This window comes from Peromyscus eremicus, chromosome 6 (assembly GCF_949786415.1).
Source record: "Peromyscus eremicus chromosome 6, PerEre_H2_v1, whole genome shotgun sequence".
NCBI lineage: Eukaryota > Metazoa > Chordata > Mammalia > Rodentia > Cricetidae > Peromyscus > Peromyscus eremicus.
Window position 1 is genome coordinate 63,648,003 of NC_081421.1, and position 16,382 is coordinate 63,664,384.

The following is a 16,382-nucleotide window of genomic DNA, read 5'->3' on the forward strand; positions in this document are numbered from 1 at the left end:
ATAGTGTGTGTCTGTGTGTGTATATGTATGTGTGTGTGTGTGTGTGTATATGTGTATGTGTATGTGTGTGTGTGTGTGTGTGTGTATGTGTGTATGTGTGTATGTGTGTGTGTGTGTGTGTATGTGTGTATGTGTGTATGTGTGTGTGTGTGTGTATGTGTGTGTGTGTGTGTATGTGTGTGTGTATGTGTATGTGTGTGTATGTGTGTGTGTATGTGTGTGTGTGTGTGTGTATGTGTGTGTGTGTATGTGTGTGTGTATGTGTATGTGTGTGTATGTGTGTGTGTATGTGTGTGTGTATGTGTGTGTGTGTATGTGTGTGTGTATGTGTGTGTGTGTATGTGTGTGTGTGTATGTGTGTGTGTGTATGTGTGTGTGTGTGTGTATGTGTGTGTGTGTATGTGTGTGTGTGTATGTGTGTGTATGTGTATGTGTGTGTATGTGTGTGTGTGTGTATGTGTGTGTGTGTGTATGTGTGTGTATGTGTGTGTGTATGCGTGTGTGTGTATGCGTGTGTGTATGCGTGTGTGTGTATGCGTGTGTGTGTATGCGTGTGCGTGCATGCGTGCGCGTGCATGCGTGCGTGTGCGTGCGTGTGCGTTCGTGCGCGCGTGTGCGTGCGCGCGTGTGCGCGTGCGTAGGGAATGTGTGCGGTCAAAGGGCAAGCTGTGGGAGTCAGTTCTCTTCTACCATGTGGGGCCTGGAGATCAAGTGAGGTCATCAGATTTGGCAGCAAGTGCCTTTACTGACGGAGCCATCTTGCCAGCTCTGGCCTTGAACCTCTAATTCTCCTGAAGGGAGGAATCATAGGCATGAGCCGCCATACATGATTTTCAGGTGTGCTGGGCAAGCACTATTTCAAATGAGCTACACCCTCAGCCCCATGACCTAGATTTCATTTCAATTTCAGTTCAAGTATGAACATGACTACTATAATATTGGATATAATACTATTTCCAACTTAGAATATTGGATTGCACAGGCCCAGCCCACTGTTTTGACCACGGTGAAAAGCACAATGCCTGTCACTCAGTTAGTGCTCAACGCTGGTCAAAAGGATGAATGAACAAAGAGCACTGCCTCCCTTGGGAGACGGAACCCCTGGGCTCTAGCCTCCTCCCAGTGGGCAAGGGGACGGCACAGAGGGACCAAGGCACAGTCCTGTCGCATTACCAGCAGTGGGTTGACGCGCATGAAGGAAGGCCAGCCAGGGTCGGTGGGACTGAAGCTGCTGAGACTACAAGAGTAGGGGTCGGTCCGTCGGGTGCCCATCAGGACAGCCTCCAGCTGGGGGTGCCGTTCCTGAAGTTCACCCAGGGCCTGCTTCATGTCACCCTCAGCTTCTAACACCTGCAGGTTATACCTTAGGAAGGAAGAGGACAGAGACGAGGGTCAGAGTAGGTACTGCCAAGGCCCTCGTGGAGCCCAAACTTCCAGGTCCCAATACCTCTTGATGGTGTCTTGTAGAAACTGTTCCAACTCAGGGAAAGTGGAGATGCTATGGATGTACAGGATCTGGAGAGGTTTTGGAACATCAGGAAATTTCCTGGGGAGAGTAAGGATCCAGACTTGTCACGGTGGACAGCAAAGTTGCTCTCCAGAGTTCAGTATTCTGTTTGGCTCCTAGGATCAACACCCACCACTTTCTCCCCAAACCCTCTCCTTTTTTTTTTTTTTTTTTTTTTTTCTTTTCTCGAGATAAAGTAGCCCTGGCTGTCCTGCAACTCACTCTGTACACCAGGCTGGTCTTGAACTCACAGAGATCTGAGTACTTCTGCCTCCTGAGCGCTGGGATTAAAGCGTGCATCACTGCCGCCCAGTACTCATCCTTTCAGCAGACCCAGACCCACTTCCACTGAGAAGCCCACTCTGATCTCTTATCCTTTTGTTTTGAGCCAGGGTCTTGCTGTGTTCGCCCAGGCTGTCCTATAATTCATTATGTAGCAGCTGGCCTTAAACTTACAATCCTGCTTTAGCATCTTGAGGGCTGGGGTCATAGGTATGTGCCAGTTTACCTGTTTCACTCTGCTCTCAAACTAAGCATCATTTCTGTTATTCTAAGATGAAAATAAACAGACATGTACCACCAAGAAAGAGCTTTAAAAAAAACCCCATGGGCTGAAGAGTTAGTTCAGCAATTAAAAGCACTTGTTGCTCTTGCAGAGGACCTGGGTTCCATTCCCAGACCCCATACAGTGACCTACAACCCATCTGTAACTCCAGGCCCTGAGGCTCCAGCACTCTTCTGACCAAGGCTCCTATGAGGTGCATACACATAGCGAACACTCCCTAGGCTAGCCTCCAGTTTCTGAGCTCAGATGAGGCACTGTCACTGCCTCTCCCCTGACTGCTAGGACTGCTACCAGGTCATATGACTTCTGGTAAATCTCACCTGCACAACTGGACTGTGACTTCCCTGTGGTGGGGGATGGTTGTTGACTACACACCTAGACCCAGGGTCAGACATACATCAGATGCTCAATAAATATGGTGGGGGAATGGCTGTACTCGACTACCCAGCTACCTTCCTCCCAACCTCCACCTGTGCACACTTTTTCATTTTCAGAAATGAGATTGAGAGCTCGAGGTTCTGAGTAGGTATTTCTGGAACCTCAGCTCCCAGGGGTAGGCTTACCTCTGCACAGCTGCATGGAAGAGGTGGAGGAGTGCGGTACAGTCCTTGCCACCATTGAAGCCCACACAGAGCTTGGAGAGGTGGTATCTATCGAGGGCAGTCTCAATGGTCTGTAGGGCACTTGCTACCTTCTTCCCCAGAGAAGATCCTGCCATATACACAGGGAAGAGAATGTCAACTAGGTAAACATGGCTGTCACAGAAGTCATGGTACCCTTGCTTAAAAGTTTTCACTATCTTCCCAGTGTTCTGGGGTTAAATCCAACTCCTTCATGCTGCCCTGCATTGTCTGTCTTCCTGCCTGCTCCTCAACCCCACCTCACATGACCTTGGTGTTAGTCTTGCCTCTGGGGCAGGGACTGAGGGGTGGGAGGATGGGGTGCTCGGATTTCCTTTCATCCTCTGCAGCTCCATCTGCTTTCTTCCAGCCTCCTTTCACATTGTTCTCGCCCACCTCCAGGTCCAACCAAATCCTCGTCTCTCAGGTTTTTGTCATTTGTTCAAGGACCCTTTTTCTCTGACCCAAGATCAAAGCTGCTATCTCTGGGGTGGAATCCGCTTCGGCCTCATTACCTCACCTACAATCACCTGTTTACAGCTAACCCATTTTGTTGAAACGTTACTCCTCAAGGTAGCGCACCCCTGTTCTGATAAGCTGTAACAACCCCAACATCCAGCACAGTGCTGGTGAAAGGTGGTAATCAGTAGTTACTGGAAGAACGCATGGATCAACAGCAATCCTCTTCTACTTTTCCCTGGATCTGTGGGGAGCCCTCGACAAGCATTTCTAGATCTAGCGGAGAACCCAGACTCTGGTCCACACTGCCTTCCCCAGGGAGACTCCTACCTGACTGCGCGAGTTTGTATACAGCCTCACTAGCCTGCTCAACAGCATTGGGCAGGTAGGGGACCAGGGATCCCTGCGGCAGATGTGCGGTCAGATAGGCCAGGCATTCCTCCAAGGGCTCTTTTTCCTCGGAGTCTAGAATCAGCTTCACCTGGTAGTAGTTGCTGCCCCAGTCAGGGTAGGAGCCCAGGTTAAGCCTACGCCCAAAGTGGGCCTGGGCCTCAGTTAGGACGGAGGCGATAGAGCCCTCGGCAGCAGCCACATACAACTCCTTCATGTGGAACTGCACAGCTGAGTTTTGGAACAGTCCTTTCAGTCCCTCCAAGGCTCGCCGCAGCAGCTCCGGAATTCCTGGGAAGAGGTAGACATTTCGGACAGAGACCAGCGGGAACCTGAAGGGCTGGCCCGTGCGCGGATCTGTGCCATAATGCAGGCGGGCAGAGGAGGGCACCATCGACAGCTTCTCCCAACCCTCCCCTCCTAGGGTTTTGATGGCTGCTTGGAGCTCAGGGTGTGGTTTGAGCTCCTCCCCAAAGGCCCGTGCCACTGCCTCAAATGTTACATCGTCATGAGTGGGGCCGATGCCTCCTGCAGTGAGGACATGAGTGAAGCGGCTGGAGAATGAGGTGACCTCAGCTGCAATGGTGGCTACCTCATCAGGTACAATAGAGACTCGGCAAACCTGGACCCCCAGGGAGCGCAGTGTCCGGCACAGAAAGTAAGTGTTGGTGTCTTGAGTGTGTCCCTAGGATCGGAGGAAGGATAAGACTGTCAGTGCTGGGGGATGAAGGGCAGAGGGGGAGAGAGCTACATCTGTCTAGTGATGGGGTGATCTGTTTTGGGGGGTGCCTCCTTAGGCTGCCAAGGAGCCTGGAATGGGAAGAGGAGTGAGGAAATCCATTTGAATGGAGAGAAGAGGAGATTCTCCTCGGGGCTGCTTTGCTACCGATTCATCCTGACCTCACGTGCATTTACAGATTTGGTTGTCAATTCTGCAGTTTGATCCTGACACCTCACCTATATTTATAAACTCAATCATTAATTCTGTGTGGCCCTTTCAGTTTTAGTCCCTGGCTTCAAGTGCCTATTGGGCAGTCTCACCGCGTCCCTGGGTATTGCTGTTCGGCTCAGTGGCATCCCAGACACTGCCCATGGTCAGTCAGGTCTTTTACGTTGTCAACTCCACTTCTGAACATCCTCAGCACCTTCTCTCTTTGCTGTTTTCACTTCCTTTAGGCTGGGCCTTAGCACCTTTCCCCCGGACAATGCTGACAGCCTCCAGCCACTATGCTCTGTTCCCTGTCCTCTAAGGAACCTTTCTAATGTGCCACGGCGATCACTGAATCACTTCTGTGCTCAAAAACACGTGTTGTTTCCAAATGCATACAGAATAAAGTTCAAATCCTTTTGCAATCATTAAAGGCTGGCTATGTTGTGTGCCCTGTCTTCTTTCCTAGCGTAGCGTCTACTTCTCTAGAGAGGGGTGACTAGTTAGGAGTTTGCGTTGGACCCTGTCTCAATCTCAAAATAAAATAAATGGGAACGTTTATGTTCCGGAGTTGAAGGGATAGATAGCTCAGCAGTGAAGAGTGCTTGCTGCTTTTCTAGGTTTGGTCCCCAGCACCGGCACTGGGCAGCTCACAGTAGTCCCACTCCAGGGAATCTCCTACCTCCTTCTGGCCTCAGTGGGCATTCTCGGATACACACAGACACACATAAACATAAAATAAAAACCTTTAAGCCTGGCATAGTGGTACAGATCTTTAATCCCAGCACCCTGGAGGTAGAGCCAGGTGGATCTTTGTGAGTTCAAGGCCAGTCTGGTCTACATAATGAGTTCCAGGACAGCCAGGGCTACTCAGTCAGATCCTGTCTCAGAAAGTCTGGAGTAAGAATTGGGCTAGAATTCCATCTCTACCATTTTCTTCCTTTTATTTATTTAGAGACAGGGTCTCTCTGTGTAGTCCCGGCTGTCCTGGAACTCACTATGTAAACTAGGCTGGCCTCAAACTCACAGAAATCCACCTGCTTCTGCCTTCCAAGTGCTGAGACTAAAGGTATGTGCCACCATGCTTCTAGCACTTTGTAGGCTTGTGACCTTGGGCAAGTTTCTCACCTCTTTGAGGCTGTTTCATAATCTAATGTGATTTGTCATAAAAACCCCAACTTCATGAAATTGTTCGAGTTTGTAAGGCCACATGTAATATATAAGTACATGCCAGCCTCTAGTAAACACTAAAAAAGATCAGGACAAAATTACTGGTACAAACCTATGCCTGCCATATCCTCTAGTAATACCCCTGATCATCCAGAATAGAGTCCTCTCTTCTAGTACCTTCCTTCTAGCTCGCCTATCCAGTCTGCTGAGCTCTTTGAATAACTTGCCAATAGGCTGGATACACATTAATTACACCGGTGCTTCCGCTACTTACTGTTCCTCCTGTAATTGTGGGGTGGCTCTCCCCACATCGTAAGTTGTAGGGAAGTCGCTACCCATCTTTCAACAGAAAAACAGAAGGGTCACTTTTCCTCCAGTACGTTGAGACTCACTACAGGGCCCTATTTTGACAAACAAGAGGATTCCCACCCTGGTTCACCACATTTCACCAGAAAGAAAGCCCTCAGTAAGGGATGAATTACCACGACCTTCCGACCTTCCCCTCTTCAGTTCTAGACACACCTTAAGGATCTCATCTCCAACAATGATGATGCCCGCCGTCACGCTGCGTCCTGGAGGAAGTTCAGAGGCCCTAGATGCCATGGTCTTGCCCTCTCTGATCTTTTGCAAGGCTCTCCAGTAGCCACTCTGAACCCCAAATAGGGGCCGTAAGCACTGAGGGGCCGCCAGGTCTACAGGACACTGAGGGCCATAGAATGAATACAGAGTCGGGGGTCAAGGAAACCTGGGAGAGCCAGAAAAGACAACGGAGAGGGCAGAAGTGTACCTTCCTTCTTAGAGGAAGGCTCAATCTTCCTTTTCTTCGGCCTCTTTAACGTATTCTCAAGCCCCAGGCTCCTAAAAGCGTCTTGATTCCTATTCCCTTAAAGTGCCATGTCCTTCCAAGACCTACCACTTTAGATCTCTCCGTCTGCCGAGCAGGTCTGGAATTTGTTCTATCTGGGTTATCTGCACCTTTAAATGTCTCTCTCTTCTCTTCGGGGCCCCTGTCCCTTTAAATGTCTACCTTATTCTGGGCCTCGGGCCCCTTTAAATGCATTCCTTCTCTCCCTCCACCCCTGCCACCGACTAGAACTCAACCTACTTCTGCACCCTTTCTAGCCCGAAATCTGTTTATCTCACCAGGCTTCACATCACTGACCTCCTATCGTCTCACCTGCCTATTTTGCCCCTTCACGGGGTCCTTCACTCTTTCCTTTCCGCATGTCCTACAACAGCTTCCGTACTCAAAGTCCCGCCTTACAACCCTTCATGCTGATTGGTTATTCTGGCTGTTGCTTATTCCTATCCATGGTTCTATTGGTCTAGCGGGCAGTCGCTTACGCGAATTATCTAGAGGCTGGAGGAAATGCTAAGTTGTTATTGGTAACACCACGTGGTCATCGCTGCCCGGAAATAAAAATAGGGGCCTGGTCTTTGCCCGTGGAGGGTGGGACTTAGGGTTTGGGACGCGAAAGGGGCTTGGTGGGAGGTTCGTTAAGGACGGACTGTGGGGTGCCACTTTATAGTACTGGAAGAAAATGAAGGTCTGATTCTGTTTCATTCAAATACATTTAGGCAGGGTCCCAGTATGTGGCCCTGGAACTTATTTGTATAGATCCGCTTGGCCTCGAACTCTGCCTCTTCCTGCAGAGTGCTGGGATTCAGGGCGTGCGCTACCAGACCTCGCTGCATTTTTATCCCGTGTGCTCTTTAATGTTTTCCTTAGCTAAGGCTAGTTCTAGGCGAAGGGATCAGGAGCTGATATTGGTGTCACAAGACTTTGCTCTTTTACTTTTCGAGACAGGGTTTCTCTGGGTAGCCTTGGCTGTTCTGGAACTCGCTGTAGACCAGACGGGCCTCGAACTCGACATCCACCTGCCGCTGGGATTAAAGGCGTGCAATACCGCCCGGCTTTACCTCTAACATTTAAGGTTCAAGATGAGCTCAAGACATCTTGCTGCCATACCCCCTCCCCGCCTGAGTCTCTGGGATGGATATTGCGCAGGTGTGAGTGGCATGGTGTGGGCCTTTGTTTCTAGTATAAAGGGGAAAAAAATTACTTAAACTTCTTTGACATTAAAAGTTAAAAAACACGCGGGCGGTGGTGGCGCACGCCTTTAATCCCAGCACTTGGGAGGCAGAGCCAGGCTGATCTCTGTGAGTTCGAGGCCAGCCTGGTCTACAGAGTGAGTTCCAGGACAGGCACCAACACTACACAGAGAAACCTTGTCTCCAAAAACAAAAACAAACAAACAAAAACCACAACCCTTTCCTGTTCCACCCCCCTCCAGAAGAACAAGTGTATAATTAGATTCTCGGTGTATAATACTTGTCAGTGATGGTCCCTGTAAGGAGACCGGGTAGGTAGGATTATCTTGTACTCACTTTGAATATCACATCATCCTATCTTATAACTGTTTCCGTGCCCCTCCACCCTTTCTGGTGCTGGGGAAAATAGTTTATAAACTAATCATCTGGGATCTTTTTAAAAGTTTTTACTGCCGGGCGGTGGTGGCGCACACCTTTAATCCCAGCACTCAGGAGGCAGAGCCAGGCGGATCTCTGTGAGTTCGAGGCCAGCCTGGTCTCCAAAGCGAGTTCCAGGAAAGGCGCAAAGCTACACAGAGAAACCCTGTCTCGAAAAACCAAAAAAAAAAAAAAAAAAAAAAAAAAAAGTTTTTACTATCATTGTAGGTGTAGCGGAAAAAAAAAAAAGTTTTTACTATCATTGTAGGTGTAGCGGGTCCGTTCTCTCCTTTCATGGGTTCTGGGATCCAACTCAGGCGGTCCGACTTGGGTGGCATGGTTTTACCTTTTACCTGTTGAACCACCTCAGTAGCCCTAGGATGCTTTTAGGATGTAAATTATGATCCAGCAGGTTTGGATGGGGCCTGAGATCTACATTTCCCCTGGGAATTTCAGCGGTGACTTGGAGGCATGCTAAACTCCAGCTGACCATATTTTACTCCACAAAAATCCATTTAAATCTCTTAACATGTGGGGAACATGTTGGTGATGTGGCTTAGTGGTGAACACTGGTCTAACCTGAGAATCTGGGTTCATATCCCAGGACTGAAAAACAAAAGTATATGTTGGATACAGTTTCAGAAGAGGGAAAGGGTGCTGAACAACCTTACAGTGCTACAGTGAAAGTAAGAGCAGCTGAAAAGGAAAAAGGGATGAGGGTATGAGTGTGACCAGAAAGTATTAGAGACTTGTTTAAAATTGTTAGGCTGGGAGTGGTGGTGCAAGCCTTTAATCCCAGCACTCAGGAGGCAGAGGCAAGCGGATCTCTGCGTTTGAGGCCATCCTGGTCTACACAGTAAGTTCCAGGCCAGCCAAGGCCACATAGTTAAGACTGTCTCAAAATGAGCAAATAACAGTAATTTTTAAAAGAATATATTAATAAAAAGCAAAACATTTCATCACCTACCTGTTCTCTAGTCAGTGTTCTGACTTACGAATCTCTCTTTCTCTCTCTCTCTCTCTATACACACACACACACACACACACACACACACACACACACACACACACAGGAAATTACTGGAATTGACTTACAGGCTGCAGTCCAACAATGGCTAGTTATGAATGCAAAGTCCAAGAATCTAGGAGCTGCTCAGTCCCACGAGGCTGGCTATCTCAGCTGGTCTGCTGGGATCTCAAAGAAGGAATGGATGGGCTGACGGAGGTAGGACAAGCAGGCAAAGAACACCCTTCCTTCTTCCATTGTCCTTATATAGTATTCCAGCAGAGGGTGTGGCCCAGATTAAAGGTGTGCCTTCCAGCCTCAAGGTCCGAATTAAAGGCATGTTGTCTTCCTGCCCAAGATCCGCATCACTCCATATCTGGATTATAGTTCATTCCAGATATAGTCAGGTTGACAACCAGTATTAGCTGTCACACCACCAAACACCCATTTGCCTAATGATTTACTGCCTAATATGTGGTATTTATTTTTATTGTATTAAAAGTGGCATTTGACTTCTTCCTAAACAAGTGCACATTTTAGAACCATTGATGAACTTGTTAACACATTGCTGAACCCAATTCTCAGGATACCATGGAACAATGTGCCCAAGAATTTGTACTTTGAACATTTCTAGGTGATGTGGATACCATTTGATTTTTTTGTTTGTTTTTTGTTTTTTTTGAGACAGGGTTTCTCTGTGTAGCTTTGTGCCTTTCCTGGATCTCGCTCTGTAGACCAGGCTGGCCTCGAACTCACAAAGATCCGCCTGCCTCTGCCTCCCAAGTGCTGGGATTAAAGGCGTGCGCCACCACCGCCCGCACCATTTGGTTTTTGAGTTGAGGGAGCTTGGAGAAATAATTCAGCAGTTAAGAGCACTTATTGCTCTTGTAGAGGACCTGGGTTGGGTTCACATGGTAGCTCACAACCATCTATAACTTCATTTCCAGAGGATCTGATGCCCAGGAACATAGTAAACATACCTATGTGTAGGCAAAATACTGATACATACAACACAAATCTGAAGCTGGGCATAGTAGTGAATACCTTCAGTCTCAGCACTTGAGAGGCAGAGGCAAGGCCCAGCCTGGTCTACGTAGTGAGAGCCTGTCTCAAGAAAACCAAATGAACCTAAAACAGTTTTTCTGTGTGTGAGGATTTTTTTTTTTTTTTTTTTTTTGGCGAGGGGTTTCTCTGTACTCCTGGCTGTCCCGGAACTCGCTCTAGACGCCAGGCTGGCCTTGAACTCAGAGATCCGCCTCCCTCTGCCTCCCAAGTACTGGAACTAAAGGTGTGTGCCACCATTGCCTGGCAAAAACTTTTAAACAGAGACAGTTGAACTAGGAATAAAAGCATAGGTATGCAGTGGTTAATCCCAGCACTTGGGAGGCAGAGGCAGTCTCAAAAAAACAAAAACAAAAAACCACAAAACAGCCGGGCGGTGGTGGCGCACGCCTTTAATCCCAGCACTCAGGAGTCAGAGCCAGGCGGATATCTGTGAGTTCGAGGCCAGCCTGGGCTATCAAGTGAGTTCCAGGAGAGGCTCAAAGCTACACAGAGAAACCCTGTCTCGAAAAACCAAAAAAAAACCCAACAACAAAAAAAACAAAACCACAAAACAGCGGGTGGCAATCTCCCTTATGTAAGTGTATGCTATTACTTGGTGAAAAATGTTTTTAAACACTGAGTGGGTGTGCGTATGGGTTCATGTGCCACAGCATATCTGTGGAGGGCAGAGAAACAGTACAGTCCTCTCCTTGCACCTCTGGGTTTAAAGTGGTTAGGCCTGTGGCAGCACTGCCCAGTGACTTGCTAAGCCACCTTTGTAAAGAAGTTTGTATTTCTTTGTGTAAAAATGTTTTGTGTCCATGTATTTGTACCACGCGTTCACCTTTGTGGTTATGGATGGTTGTAAGCCACCAGTGGGTGCTGGGAACTGAAGGCAGATTTTCTTCAAGAGCAACAGCAAATCACGTCTCAACCCCCCGCCCCCCCAAAAAAAAACCAAACCTAGCTGGTTGATACCTGTTTCCTCAAAGCTTAGTGCCATAACTACCTGCTTATCCCTTTTTTTTTTGTTTTTTTTTTTGGTCTTAGTTTTTTGAGACAGAGTTTCTCTGTTTAACAGCTTGGGCTGTCCTGGAACGCGCTCTATGGACCTGCCTCTGCCTCCCTAGTGCTGGGATAAAAGGTGTGCACCACCACCTGCCGGTTCTGCTTGACATTCTTACACTGTCTATACTACAGAATTTTTTTTTTTTTTTTTTTTTTTAAACTCACGCCTGAGAGTATATGCCAGGTGTGTTTGGTCTTTGTAGAGATCACAAGAGAGTGTTCTATCTCCTGGAACTGGAGTTACAAGCAGTTTTGAGCACCCCAATATGGGTGTTGGGAATTGAACTCAGGTCTTCTGAAGGAGCAGTGAGTGCCCCTAACTGCTGAGCCATGTCTTCAGCCACTCCAAAGAATTCCTATTGGGTATTAGTACTTGAAACTGTCCAGGTAGTTCTAACACTCCACCCTCCCACCCCCTGCATCTTTGTGTGCTCTTCAAATGTTGGAAATATGTAAATGACACCTTTTGACTGTAGGAAACAGTTCGTTTGCTTTGATGAGACAAGGCTGTCCCAATACAACCATTATCTCAGGCTAGTAATCAGAGTGAAATACATTCAGCATCTTCTTTGGAGCCTGTCTTGGAACTTGCTCCGTAGACCAGGCTGGCCTTGAACTCACAGAGATCTGCCTGCCTCTGCCTCCCAAGAGCTGGGATTAAAGTCGTGAGCCACCACCACCTGGCAATTTCAGCAATTTTTTTAAAGATGATTTTTTTTTAAAATGTACCTTGGGGGTGGGTGTCAGATCCCCTGGAACTGGAGTTACAGACAGTTGTGAACTGTCATGTGGGTGCTGGGAATTGACCCTGGGTCCTCTGGAAGAGCAGCTGGTGCTCTTAACTACTGAGCCATCTCTCCAGCCCCTCAAGAAATATTTTTATAGTAAGTCCAATTAAAATAGATTATAAGTAGTTGTTACAATATCCAACGAAATCTCATTATTGCAAAGAACCAAGTTCCCACCATCCAGCTGAAAGGCATAGAATCAGAACGATTCCACATCATCACCTGTTTGCAGGATGGTGAATGGCTCAGAGGGAATGGGGGAGAGGGCACACAATGACAGATAGGACGATCTTGTAACCACAGCTTTAGAGTATAAAAACTTCCTTTAATCAAGGTTTGTAACATGGAAGAGATGTGTCAGATAAAATGGAAAGTTTCCAATACATTGAAACATAAACCAATAAGTCACCATAAATACAATACCCAACAGTAAAAACCACAACAGCAAATTCACACCATCCCTGTAACAGCCACGATCTGATTTTCACATGCTTTCGGGAGATGGCAAATATGGCCTGCTGGATACAGAGCACAGTCGGGCTTTGAGGTCACACTCATCTGACAGGGCTGTGGCATTGGTGGCTCCGCTCAGGAAGCAAAGCAGGTACCAGCACATTCAAACAGTGTATTGAACATCCTTTAAATATCAGAGTGAGAAATAAGAAAGCAACATAATCACGCTATCAGGAAGATGGTAGGAAGTAAGGACAGCTGTGTAAAGCTTGAGGCTGAAAGGTGGTTCGCCAGCTTCATTTCTTTGGCTTCTTGGGTAATGGCCGCCGGAACAGTAAGATGTGAGGTTCTGAAAGAATCAGTGAAATCTAAGAAGGGCACTAACACCGTTCAAGCACAGTCTATAGTGTATTCCACCAGTGTCCCCCAGCCACACCCACTCAAGCTTCATAACAAATTAAGAAGTAAGCAGACAGCCTTAGAAGCAGTCCCTGAAGTTTGCCCTTTCTGCCATGTACAGAATTGTTTTTCTGTTGTGTGTACAGTCCTGGGGTGTCCTTTATTAGTTTTGTCTGGTGTCTTAACAAGAAACAAAATTGCCTGTGCTTGTTTGGAACATATCCAGTTATTTGCAGAGACCATAATCAGGGTATATGTGGTCTTGAAAAGGGCACCCTCCAGCTCAATTAAAGACTACCGGTTTTTTGTTGTTTTTTGCAGTAAGGCCATCCCTGGTCTTCCTGGATGTTTTTACTCCCATCTTTGCCACTCTCGTTTCTTTGCAGTCACTGAGGGAAAGAATCCTGTAATGATGCCCTCCCCCATCTACTGCCTTGGTCTGTAATCTTCCTTCAGCCAGAATGAAGCTTCTTTACATGGCACTGACCTGGTTCATGGATCATATAATGGACCCATCCCTGACTCTGCTGAACACCAAGATTTCTCCATTCAGATTCCGACATCAAATGGGTTTTAGGGACCAGCTTGGCTATGTCCTTGGGCAACATGACATGCCTGTAACAGAAACATGGGGATGTGAAGAGTCTGTGTTAGTCTTAAGTACAGCGTTAGACACTGACCTATATACAAAGAGGTAGCTCACACCTGTAATTCTGACACTCATAGGGACATGGCCTGTTCTTTGAGGCTATTCTGGGCTATAGAGAATCTGTGAAAACAAGCAAGTAGCTGGGTAGTGGTGGTGCACATCTTTAATCCCAGCACTTGGAAGGGAGAGGCAGGTAGGTAGGTCTCTTGAGTTCCTGGCTACACAGAGAAACCCGACTCAGGGGAACAGCCAAAAAAACAAACCCAGCAACAAACAACAACAAAACCCAAAGCAAACCAAAAGAAAGAAAACTAAAACAGTAACTAGTTCCTGATATCAGGGAATTTGTATAGTCTTACTGTGGAATATTGTGTAGTAGAGGCAGCTAGAAACCTGGGTTTTGTAAATTTTTATAAGAGAATATCAAAAACACAAGTTAATGAACAATTTGAACACCTGGATATCACACACTGATGATATTTGTATTTTCTCTGATTCCACAGGCCTTACAGTCATTTAGCTGATTACCTGTTTTACCCACTCTAGACCAGTTAAGGAAGAAGTTACTTTGTGGAGAGGAAAGGTCTATTATGGTGTAGGGTATGAGCATGCTATGATACTTGGGAAATCCCATGCTTCCCTAATCAAAGGTCGATGGTAAAAAAGTTATCTGATTTGACTCAGACTACCTCAGGTAGAGTTTATCAAGCTCAATGAAAACGTACTAAATGCTCCCCTTGTAGGGATAACAAGAAGAGCCCCCCACCCCCATAACTCTAGTCCAAATATCAGAAACAAATCTACATTCTAACAAGTCCCAGGCACAAAATTGTGACTTCAATGTACAGGACCAAAAACTAAAAAAACCAAAAAACCTTCTTTTAAACAAAAATGCCACCGCTAAGCTAAAAGTTACATCTTCTTGGGGATAAAGCTACTGGTTTCCCAGCCATGAAAATGTAGTATAATGTTTTATTTATAGATCTGGAAAACAGCCAGTACAAAAGTTAACTGGATCCAAGAAGGAAGTGGCTGTTCATCCCAAGTAACAAGCCAGCCTGACCCTGCTTAGTTTCTGAGACCCAGGTGATGTCAGTAAAATGGTGTTGGGTTTTTCTTGCCAAAAAAAAAAAAGATTGTTATATGTTTGTCAATACACACCAATTCTCCAGAGTGCCTGCTGTAGAACAAGTGAAGAGTCACAGGAAAGCTAATAATCATTTTATGTTCTCCAGTTAAGGAGCGATGATACAAATTATCAAGTCGCTTTAAGTATTACAAGCAATGCAGACCAGTGTAATATCAACCTTTGCAGAACCCGGTCTTTCTTTTTCAGTGTCAATTCACGGCCTTGGCACTATCACACCCAAAATGCTTGCACACTCAGTGCAAGGATGGCTTTACAATCCTTGGCATCCAGCCAGCATTTTAGGCACTATAACTACTTCACAAGCTGTTTCTCTTCCCTGTGTTCTAAGGGTCTCATCTCAGGAGGTGCCTCTAAGCAAAATTTCCCCAACCTCCCCCCTCCATCGCATGCTCTCCTCACACTTGTACTGAGCTCTAGCACACCAGAAGTCATAGTCTTTCTGAAGTCAGCTTATTCCATGGATTTTTAAGTCCGTCATAAGCACTGACCATGCACTACTTTACACTTTGTTGTCTCGAGACAGGATTCCATTCTAATGTCCAGACTGCCTGGAACTTGCGACAGCCCTGCAGCCTCGGCTTCCAGAATGCTGAGATTAAAAATGTGAACTACCGTAGCGGCTTACCTTGCACCTTAACACAACACCTGAAACCTGTATGCACGCCATAAATGCTCAAGTATTTGAAGGGTATCTACCTACGTCCACAGTCTTCATGCCACTTCAAGTCCTGCAAACCCGCTACCTAAAACAAGGCTGACAACCACGCTCCTGTTCTTTTTTCATACACTAATAACCGACAGTGACGCTCTTACGGAACTGTCCTTTCATTGTGAGCACAAAACTTTCAGCTGCGCTCTGGCTACTTTCTTTCTCCCGGCAGGCTTTGGAATTTCAGTAAAGCGAGCAGTTCCTATCAGGCAAATTAACCTGCACCAACCAAGTTGTGCGAGTGATGTGAAAATTCCCAAAGGTAAATTCCAACACGCTTCTATTTAACACCCGGCCAACTCCAAATTCCCCTTTCATTGTTTTAAGGCCTCCGGTTACCTTTCGCGCATGCGCTTGGCTACCGCACCAATTCACCCACCCACCCACCCAAACCTCTTGCGCACGCGCCGGCTCTACACTGCAACCCTCCCCCCCCCCCCCCCCCCGTCCGCCCGCCGCCCCCGGCCTAGGTCACTAACTCCTCCCGTGCTCTCCTGTGTCAAGGCGCACAACCTGGCTGTACTCCCCGCGCCGGCACTAACCGGTACTCGAACTCCTCGTCGTCGTACTTGTCCGAATAGTAAATCTGTTTGTGCGACATGACTGCTCTGCCCGCGGGCGCCCAGCCCCGCGCCGCTGGCCTCCAGACAACTCCCAGCAGCACGCGCTCCCACCCTCTTTGGCCTCGCTTTCAAACACACCGCCTGCACTTCCTATTGGTCTCTCCGGCCGAAGGCGGGACAGCTCCATTTTGAAGTCCCCGATTGGCTTGCATTGGCGTCTCCGCGAGTCGTAAATGGAGTGCGGCGCTCAGGTTTCCGAAGCATGAGCTGGGTCAGAACCGGGACTCCTATTGGCTCCCACTGAGCCCCGTGCGCCTGCTCACGCAGCCATTGGCCCGCTTTGGAAAGCAGCCGGGTAAAGGAGGGACGGCGAGGTAGGGGGTCAGGGGTTAGTGAGGCCGGAAGTGAGTGTAATAAAGTTTGTCTGGGGAGGCCGAGGCCGGGG

General features: G+C 47.5%; 2 protein-coding genes and 1 long non-coding RNA gene across 3 annotated transcripts in view; 1 reads left to right on the plus strand and 2 right to left on the minus strand.

Moving 5' to 3' along the window:
• Positions 1-4,902, plus strand: part of LOC131913200 (uncharacterized) — a 16,858-nt gene extending 11,956 nt beyond the window's left edge. Inside the window, exons 5-6 of the long non-coding RNA XR_009379834.1 lie at positions 3,966-4,199; positions 4,718-4,902. This is a non-coding gene — a long non-coding RNA (uncharacterized LOC131913200). The remainder of the gene's footprint in view (positions 1-3,965; positions 4,200-4,717) is intronic.
• Flad1 (flavin adenine dinucleotide synthetase 1) overlaps positions 1-6,892 on the minus strand; it is an 8,603-nt gene extending 1,711 nt beyond the window's left edge. Inside the window, exons 1-6 of the mRNA XM_059265677.1 lie at positions 6,817-6,892; positions 6,162-6,384; positions 3,482-4,226; positions 2,636-2,783; positions 1,448-1,546; positions 1,174-1,363 (exon numbers count right to left, since the gene is read on the minus strand). Coding sequence (XP_059121660.1) covers positions 1,174-1,363; positions 1,448-1,546; positions 2,636-2,783; positions 3,482-4,226; positions 6,162-6,242 — 1,263 coding nt within the window. The 5' untranslated portion in view covers positions 6,243-6,384; positions 6,817-6,892. The remainder of the gene's footprint in view (positions 1-1,173; positions 1,364-1,447; positions 1,547-2,635; positions 2,784-3,481; positions 4,227-6,161; positions 6,385-6,816) is intronic.
• A 5,426-nt stretch (positions 6,893-12,318) lies between these two features.
• Positions 12,319-16,067, minus strand: Cks1b (CDC28 protein kinase regulatory subunit 1B). The gene is made up of 3 exons (XM_059265681.1): positions 15,917-16,067; positions 13,354-13,481; positions 12,319-12,816 (listed from the first exon to the last, which is right to left on the minus strand). The coding sequence occupies exons 1-3, from the start codon at positions 15,973-15,975 to the stop codon at positions 12,764-12,766; spliced, it is 240 nt and encodes a 79-aa protein (XP_059121664.1). The 5' UTR covers positions 15,976-16,067; the 3' UTR covers positions 12,319-12,763.
• Between the last annotated feature and the right edge of the window lie 315 nt (positions 16,068-16,382).

Coding starts and splice junctions, on each gene's coding strand:
- Cks1b (XM_059265681.1), bottom strand. CDS start 15,975: ATGTCGCACAAACAGATTTACTATTCGGACAAGTACGACGACGAGGAG. Junction 13,482..15,916: donor GACGAGGAGTTCGAGTACCG/GTTAGTGCCGGC, acceptor TTTCTGTTACAG/GCATGTCATGTTGCCCAAGG. Junction 12,817..13,353: donor TTATATGATCCATGAACCAG/GTCAGTGCCATG, acceptor TGATTCTTTCAG/AACCTCACATCTTACTGTTC.